Source organism: Marmota marmota, unplaced genomic scaffold, assembly GCF_001458135.2.
Source record: "Marmota marmota marmota unplaced genomic scaffold, marMar, whole genome shotgun sequence".
Lineage (NCBI taxonomy): Eukaryota > Metazoa > Chordata > Mammalia > Rodentia > Sciuridae > Marmota > Marmota marmota.
In genome coordinates this window covers 145,588-154,055 of record NW_026006124.1, presented here as the reverse complement: position 1 = coordinate 154,055, position 8,468 = coordinate 145,588, and the positions used below count along the sequence as shown (strand labels likewise).

Genomic DNA, 8,468 nt, shown 5'->3' with positions numbered 1-8,468 from the left:
GATTTCACCTGTAAAAAGTTATAAGGCCTTTACTATTGTTGTGTTGTATTATATCGTGTGTACACTTGTGTTTTGTTTGTGTGTACGTATGTCCATATATCATATATGATGAGCGCTCATGAAAAAATGGATCCAAATATTTTTTTTTTATTCACGTGATTTAAATGGTTTAAATTGGGTAAATAGCTGTTGAGGATTGTTTTAATATGTGAACAAAAAAGGAGGTTAACAGATGTTTGTTTACTTTCACCTTTCCTTTTCATTATATTTAATAATTTTGTTCAACATAATGTAAATTGTTCAGAAAATTGTTTTCTTTTAGTGCCTTCTGGAATGTCATATTTTTTCTTTAGCCATTATTGCCAGAATTCCTATCTTCATCCCAGTGCCAGTGAAGACAAAAGATAAAACCAATCTACTACTTCTGCAATAGCTATCACTGAACTGCTTGCAGAACTTGCCTGAACTATGTATCACTTGTATGCATTGTGGACTCACTTGTATGCATTGTGAACTATCTGTTGGTGCAACGACTTGTGGTAGTTTGGGGGTATCTTTGCTGATGGTGTCATTGGTGGTACAATTTTTCCAAAAGGAGCCGTCACTGAACTGCTTGCAGAACTTGCCTGGACTACGTATCACTTGTATGCATTGTGAACTCACTTGTATGCATTGTGAACTATCTGTTGGTGCAGCGACTTGTGGTAGTGTTGGGGTATTTTTGCTAATGGTGTCATCGGTGGTACAATTTTTCCAAAAGGAGCCGTCAATTGGCTTGGTGTATCTTCCTCCCATCTGCTTGTGATGGTCATTCAGCTAAAATTTGGGGGCCAACAGAGGTGAGGCAAAACACCTCACCCACCCAGCCCCCCCCCGCTGGTACAAAGACCTATCCACAGGTGTGGCTGTATGCTGGACCAGTAGTCAATGACGGGTAAGATCCAATTGTAATGGTACCAACCTAAGATAGGAGGCTGACGCCTTGAGGTCAGCTCATCCGATGACGGGTAAGGACCATAAGTAGTATTGGACAACCTAAGGCAGGCACGGTCCCTAAGCCACATGCTTGTTGTTTAAACAGAGAGGGGGAGATGTTGAGAGCCACAGCTGAAGGGGCCCCAGCAAACTTCCAGCTGCCAGCAAACTTCCAGCTGCCAGCTGATGATTGGCTCCTCTGCAGTGATGCTCATTGGGCTGTTTCCCCACCCTTTCAGACCACGGAGCTGCTCATTGGGGGACTTTTTTTTGGCTCTACCCTCTCGACCCAGCCAATCGGCCTCAAGAGCAGGAGGAGTGGGGGAGGTTGAGAGGCTTGTGGGAAGCCCGCGGTGGCAGTTGGGCTCTGAGGGAATTCCTGAAGAGCTCGTGTGGTGTGGCGTGTGTGTTCTAAAAATAAAGTTCATTTCTGCTTGGCAAGTGGCTCATGAATTGTGCCCAGCCACACTGCAGCAATGACCGTCATCACTTTGGTGGACCTGACAGGGGCTTCGGACCTGATGACAGGGACCATGCTACTCAAGCACTGAACAGGTGACTGGAGCCCAGGCATGGCACAGCCTGCAAGAGACATGGATGGAGGCCACTTTGAAGTAGGTGCTGCACTGACAAATGAGCTCCTCACTTCCGGGCCTGGTGCGGGTGGCCCATTTCCCGGGGGGGGGGGGGGCAAGCCTGCGCTCAGGCTGCCTGGCGAAGCACAGGGGCAGGAGGATTGGGCATGGACACAGTGGGAATATGAGAGGCTCATGAGTCCAGAACCTCGGGACCTATGGGACTGAGTCTGGAGGATGCCATGGGAGCCTGGTCAGCCGTTGGGAACCCGCTGTCCTCACTGGCGCCTGCACCTTGCCCCACTAGAACTGCAACAGACGCTGGAGCCGTTGGATGGCGGCCCATGAATGTATGCTTTCAGCCAAGCATGTGCTCATGCACGAGGGTTGCAGGAGGGACACCAGGGGAGCCCTGCAGGAGGATGAAGTGGGTAGGGAAGCCTGGTAAGTTGTCTCAGCAAGGTGGCCCCTCATCCAGAGCCTCTGGGCTGGCCCTTCTTTCAGCGGGAGCATCTGAAATGACAAAGTGATTTTCACAGTTACAAACCTGTCATGCCTGCTGTAGAGACCACCATGCTGCAGTCCTTGGAAGCTAAGGAAGCTCTCTACCCTGTGTTCTTTCCCATGGCTGGTTTGCACAAATTGAATTTGACTAGTGTTATTATATGAGCACCTGTGGTCTAGCAGTTTGAAGCAGTGCAAAACTGATTGCATGGGGTAAGCGCTGAAGCTCAGTGGCAAAGCACTGACCAAGAGTATGCAAGCCCCTGAATTCAACCTGGGTCTAGCAAATAAAGCTTGCTTTGAAAATCTAGTCTCCAGCTCATTATGGTAAATGATTATTTAAAAAACAAAAAAACTGTGGAATGAGAAATCGTTTTTATTGCACTATAAAAATATACTCTCTGTGGGTGAGGCTGCAGGACACTCCAACTGCCACAGCCCAGGGTCCCTCACCAACTACCTGCCCAGGAAAACTTCTCCTTCCATTCTAACACTAGGTGTCATTGATTCCAGAAGGGCAGGGAACCCAGGAAACCTCAATAAACATAGATTTGAGCCTCTGGGGGGTCTTCTAAATCATTATAACTTTCACACTCTATGTGTATAGCCTCAGCTCATTGTTTTCAAATCAACACGAAGACTGCTTATCTTCCTCGTTTAGTTGGTACTCCATGAAAAGGGAGCACATGTGGGGTGTTCTTCATTTTCCAGGACCAGGTTTGAAGATGACTGGGTTCTTATGAAGACAAGAAGGAGAATAGCACACAGTTAGGAAGGGGCTCTACTCATATTGTCATTGGAATTTAGGCAGGTGTCCTGATTAATACATGCAAGTGCTGAAGTGTGGTGCATGTCCCATTCCTTGACATCATTCTGCATAATGTCTTGGTGAACAGGAATGTTCTCCCAACAACCTTGCCACAGGTAGCAGCTGGTGCAGGCCTGAGTCTCTGTGACACTTTCCTTCCCATTATTGGGATTGCAAAGGAAAAGGACCTCACAATGTCTCCAATTCCCAGGCCCAATAAAAAAAAAAATGACGAGTGGCTGTGAAAATATCTGGAAAACTCCAATCCTCACCATCCCATCAACTTCATAAACCTCAGTGGCCTTTGCTAGTCAGCCCAGAAGAGGATCTTGGGGACTCAGTGTCGGTCACATAGACCTCTTCCCTGGGAAAGGAACTCCATGTATCATGGCAGGAAACAGAGAACACTAGGGATACAGCTGGCCAGAATCTGGACACCCATTAGTGTTTGCTGTGGGAAGTGCTGGGAGACGCACCCACATGCTGGGCAGGATGTGCTGGGCAGGGTGAAATTCAGGATTCCTCAGCATCTATCTAGGCAGAGATCTAAATCAGGTGGTTTTTGTTTATTTGTGGAAGCCTAGGAAAGAAGTGGAGGGTATACAAGGAGTATTAGCAAAAGGAAGCCTGAGGAGGTGATGGGGCAATAATATTTAGAAACATTCATCTTCACAAATGACCCTGGAGTACCTGCATATGCCCTTTCCTGTTGGAGAAGACTGCTTTTCTGTTGGTGAGCATGAGGAGGGGCATGATGCCACTGAGCAAAGTCAAACTGATCCAATTCTAGGGAGTCACCTAGGAGGCCAATGGGGTGTCTGCAAAGGATGCACAAGAGGCCTCTCAGCGTCAGGGAAAGCTGAGGTGTCACAGTCAACTGGGAATCCTGGTATACTAGAAATGAGTTTTCTCTGGGTAGAACTATGACTAAAGGAACACAGCTTGAAATTCATTCAGGGACATTTGCAAACTGCACAATTTAGCTTCCCACAAGGCCCTGAGCTGTGAGAATTTGTCCTTGGATTCCCACTGAGTAAGGAACTGGAGGGCCTCAATCCTGCTACCATTTCCCCTCCTCCATTCTCTGCTTTGCTTTGCCTCCACAGCATCTGCATCACAGAGATGAGGCATGAACTTCAATCCTGGTACCCACATGTCTGTGTTCAGGGGCCTGCCCTTTCTTCCAGCTGCCCCTATGCCAACACACCAGCCATTCTGGGAGCTGCCCCTGGCACCATGAGTGACTGCACCCATCTACCAGGGTAACTCTCTGGTATTGTCTACTTACCCTGGACAACCATGTGTGCCAGAGCTGTTCACCTTTGGACAATGTGGGCCATAACTGAGGCCAGAAGGGCCTCCTCATATTCAGAACATTGCCCACACTCAGGTACCCCTCAACTGGAGGGCCCCAGGAGCCTTCTGTGGGGGTGTGGAGCATCCTGCTCCATTCCTCACGGCACCTTCTGCCCTGAGGACCACTGTGCCTGCTTCAGCCAGTGGGGGGATCCAAAACTATGGGATCCACTGGCACCTGGGCCTTCACCCTCCAACACCATGACCATTTTCCCAGCTGTCCCCCATCATGTTCCCAATGAATGTGCGCCAATGGCCAGGTACAGTATACGGGGAGGGCACACCACCCACCTTCCAGGCTGCGGTGCCACCAGATGACTCCAGCAGACCTCATAGCATCTATGAGAACTTCCAGTGCTGGCAGCACTTCAAGACCCTGGTCTGCAGGCACCTTCCTCAGACTCCCAATGTAGAAGCGGTTTCCTGTTTCCTTGTGTGAGTTTTCTCCTCAGGCTCCTCCTTGAGCTCTGCAAGGAGGAAAAGCAAGGGTTAGAAAGAGGAGGCTGGGATGTAGGGGAACTGGAAGCAAGGTCCTGAGGGTGGGGGTTACAAGCTGAGACACCTATATTCCAAGATGTATTCACCTAACACCAGGGAATGAAGTGTGTCTTATGTCAGGTGCCCATCACAGGCCTGTGAGTGCAGGCAATCTTTGTTTCCAATGATCATCACCATCACATGGAGGACTCAAGGTCAGAGGAGGTTCATGGGGATGATGTGGGGCAGGAATTGAAGTTGGCTGTCTGACTCCATGCCTCTCCCAACCATTTCACCTTCCACCATAGACCTGATTGTTCCTGGAACAGGGGACATCACAACCACAAGTGCATTTAGGGGTGCTGGCCCCAACACAGAACTCTAAGGATACCTATACACATTGTCATGAACTCCTGATTGGGACCCTCTGGTGATGTGACACCTAGGGGAAGCTGTCTTTGGATACTGGATGGGCATGTTCATCTTTGCCCCAGTTTGTAACTGTGCTCCCAGGCCATTCTGTCTTAGTCAGCCTGGGCCACCATACATGATACTATGGAACATGTGGACACAAACACAGGCAGGTATTCCTTTTCACAGTTCTGGAATCAGGATTCCCAGGTAAAGGGTACCTGATCTAAAGTTCCATGAATGCTCTCTCTTCTCCATGCTTGAAAAGACAGCTGGTTAACCTCTGTCCTCACATGACTGACATCTCTTCAGTGTCTCCTCCTTCTCCAGGAAGAATACTAATGCCTTCATGAAGCACCACCCTCAGGATCTCATCTAACCCTCTAAGCACTAAATGCAATCTTTTTTTAAAGAGAGAGAGAGAGTGAGAGAGAGAGAGAGAGAGAGAGAGAGAGAGAATTTTTAATATTTATTTTTTAGTTTTTGGTGGACACAACATCTTTGTTTGTATGTGGTGCTGAGGATTGAACACGGGCTGCACACATGCCAGGCAAATGTGCTACTGCTTGAGCCACATCCCCAGCCCCACTAAATGCAATCTTGAGATACCATCCCATTGAGGCTTAGGGATTCAACAGGTAAATGTTGGAGGATAAAAACATTCAGCACACAGTACACCATATCATTGAGGAATCCAAGCACAATCATGCTGGTCAATGTAGCCCTTGGTGTTCCTGTTTGGTATAAGTGTACTGGAGTCCCAATGTCAATACTTTGAGTTGAACGTGATGAGGCAAAGATAACAAAGTAGGAAAGTATGTTGGTCTGCTGATAAAGGAGGGTGACCTTGCAGACACTGATCCTTATGAATTCCAGCCCAGTGCTTCGGTCTCTGTCCCAATGGGAGCCCACCATGACCATGGAAGAGGGCCTGCTGAAGGGTTTGCAGGAATGGCATCACACCAGAAACTTTGACTGGATGGGCTTCTGTGAGACTGCAGAAAAGTGAGCCAGTTTTCAGGGCCCAGAGACTACTGGTGGGGGATCTTGGTTTGCACACCAAGGTCTGGTATAGCCTGTCACCTACCTATATTTTGGCTCTGAGGCATCTAGCTCTCCAAAGAGTAGCTCCCTCTAGCTGGAGGCCTGGGCATTCTCTCTGCAACAATCCCAGAAACTCCAGACTCCATACTCCTGATTCCAATTCTGCCTTGAGGTTCAGGGTCAGGATGGGAGGAGTAACCAGCCCAGCCAGAGGATCCGCTTCTGCTTTGCTGGCTCTGCAGAGGGAAAAAGTTGCACTGGATTCACTCAGACCACCTGCCTGGGAACTGGTACGTCTTTATGGAGTAGGGTCGATTATAACTCATGAAAGTGGCCACTACTTCATCCTGATGTTCCAGAAGAGGGTGGAGGTGGGGAGTGCATGGTCAGGGCCAGCCAGCACCTCAGATGCCCCAAGGACATGTCACTGGTCTTTACTGCCTTTGCTCTATGTAATCCCTACCATTCTAACAAGGGAAGAACCCACACTCATTGGAAGCAACCCAATGTTCTCAGTTTAGCTTTCACATGACTCTGTCTGTAATTTGGTCTCCCAGGTGATCCTTTCAGGGCCCATGGTCCCAGCCTCAGTACCCCTGAATTGGGTCAAGACCCCTGGTGTTTTCTGATATAAATCACATCCCTGACCAGTTTCTAGAACTAAACTCATCATGTGGTTCCTGGCAGAAACAGGAGAGAGCCAGAACAAGGGTCAGCTAGGGGCCCTGCCTGGGTCCCTCTGACCTGATTTCCCTCCGGGTGCTAGTTGATGTGTTTCCCAAGAATTGCTGTTCTTTATGTGTAGCATCTCCCACCTGGGACTGGCCTGTCCCACTCCAGGACACAACTCCACATCCCTGCCAATAGCTCCTGACTGGTAGCTTAGAATAATCCATAGCCTAGAATCCCACATCAGCACCTGCCTGGTATGGCTAACCTAATTCTCAGTTCAGCCTTTGCCTGCCTTACCCAAATCTCACCAAGGTTCATGGAGTTTGAGGCTGCAGAGGAGATGGAGGATCCAAGGATGCAGTTGTCAGGGGTCTTCCAGTGCCAACCTCCTCCTGCAATTCTGAGGCTGGATCCCAAGGCCTCCACTTCCCGAGGCTGTCCAACAGCCAGGTAGGGTTCGCACATTCACACAGTAGCTTATGATAGTGTCCAAACAGTGACAAAGGCCACGGCAAGTTGTTGTCCCAAATAAGAACTTTTCCTTCAGTATTGGAGATTCAGTCTTACAAGCAAAACAGCCCCTAGCACCTGAGGTCCTGGCCACCCAGCTTTGAACTGTTTATTGACTGGGCCAAGTACAGATCTCCTTTCTCTCCTGTGTATCCAAAGAAACAACACAATATCTGCCTGGGACTTGGGTCCTGGTAGGGTAGAGTGCATGCAATACCAGTCACTACAAATGTCCTCCCACTTGACTCTCCTAGATGTTGCATCTGGTGCACTATTATATCCCTCGGTTCCTGGGTCAGGTTGTCCTCATGCATGGCATACCAGGTTAGGTCCCCTGAACCCTGCCTACTCCCAAGTGTTTGGGATGAACATGGAATCCTCATTCACACACCACTCTGGTCCTCCCTGTCCTAGTGTGCACCTCCACAAAGACCAACCCTAAGGTATAGTCTGCCTGCTCATTAGCAGCCAAACCCAAGGCACCAGAGACCAAGGTGCCTGAGATAAACGCACACAAGATCAAGGCACGCAAGTATAAGGTGGCTAAGACCAACGGGCCTGAGACCAAGGTATCCGAGGAGATCCCACCTGAAGCCATCCAAGAGTACATGGACATCATGGATGAGCTATTCGGGCCTACCAACTTTGACATGTGGGAGCCCTCCTACTGGTCCACAGAAGGGCTTTCTGCAAACTTGGGAGAGGAAGGATTGGAGCAACAGCCAATACAGGATGATTTATACCCAGATCCAAGTCTCCTGAGCTATATTGATGAGGACTTTGTCAACAAGGTGAGCTAGACCTACAATCTTGGTGTATACAAGGTTTCAGGACTCATGGAATTGAGCTTCCTGGCCTAGAATCTCAGCATTTTATGTGTTTATGTGTGTGTGTATGAGAGAGAAAGAGAGAGAGAGAATGTGTATGCACACATGTGGACTTGTACATGGGGGTAGCTGGTAGTTGGGATATAACAACCCCATGGTGCAGATGAGCATGGGATTATTAGTGCTTCCTCTTTCTCCTAGAAGTCCTCCTGACTTGGGGCCATTTCCTCCCAAGGTCACTCACACTCTCTTCCTTCTCATCCCCAGGTAGAGAATATGATTCATCCCTGCTTCCTGGAAGAATTACTT

At 48.8% G+C, this 8,468-nt stretch overlaps 1 protein-coding gene across 1 annotated transcript; it reads left to right on the top strand.

Moving 5' to 3' along the window:
* The first annotated feature begins 1,884 nt into the window (after positions 1-1,884).
* Positions 1,885-8,132, top strand: LOC125614712 (NUT family member 2D-like). The gene is given in 6 exon segments (XM_048797618.1): positions 1,885-1,981; positions 4,479-4,653; positions 5,983-6,111; positions 7,135-7,239; positions 7,241-7,272; positions 7,801-8,132. Coding segments are annotated over 6 exon segments (870 nt in total).
* The last annotated feature ends 336 nt before the right edge of the window (positions 8,133-8,468 follow it).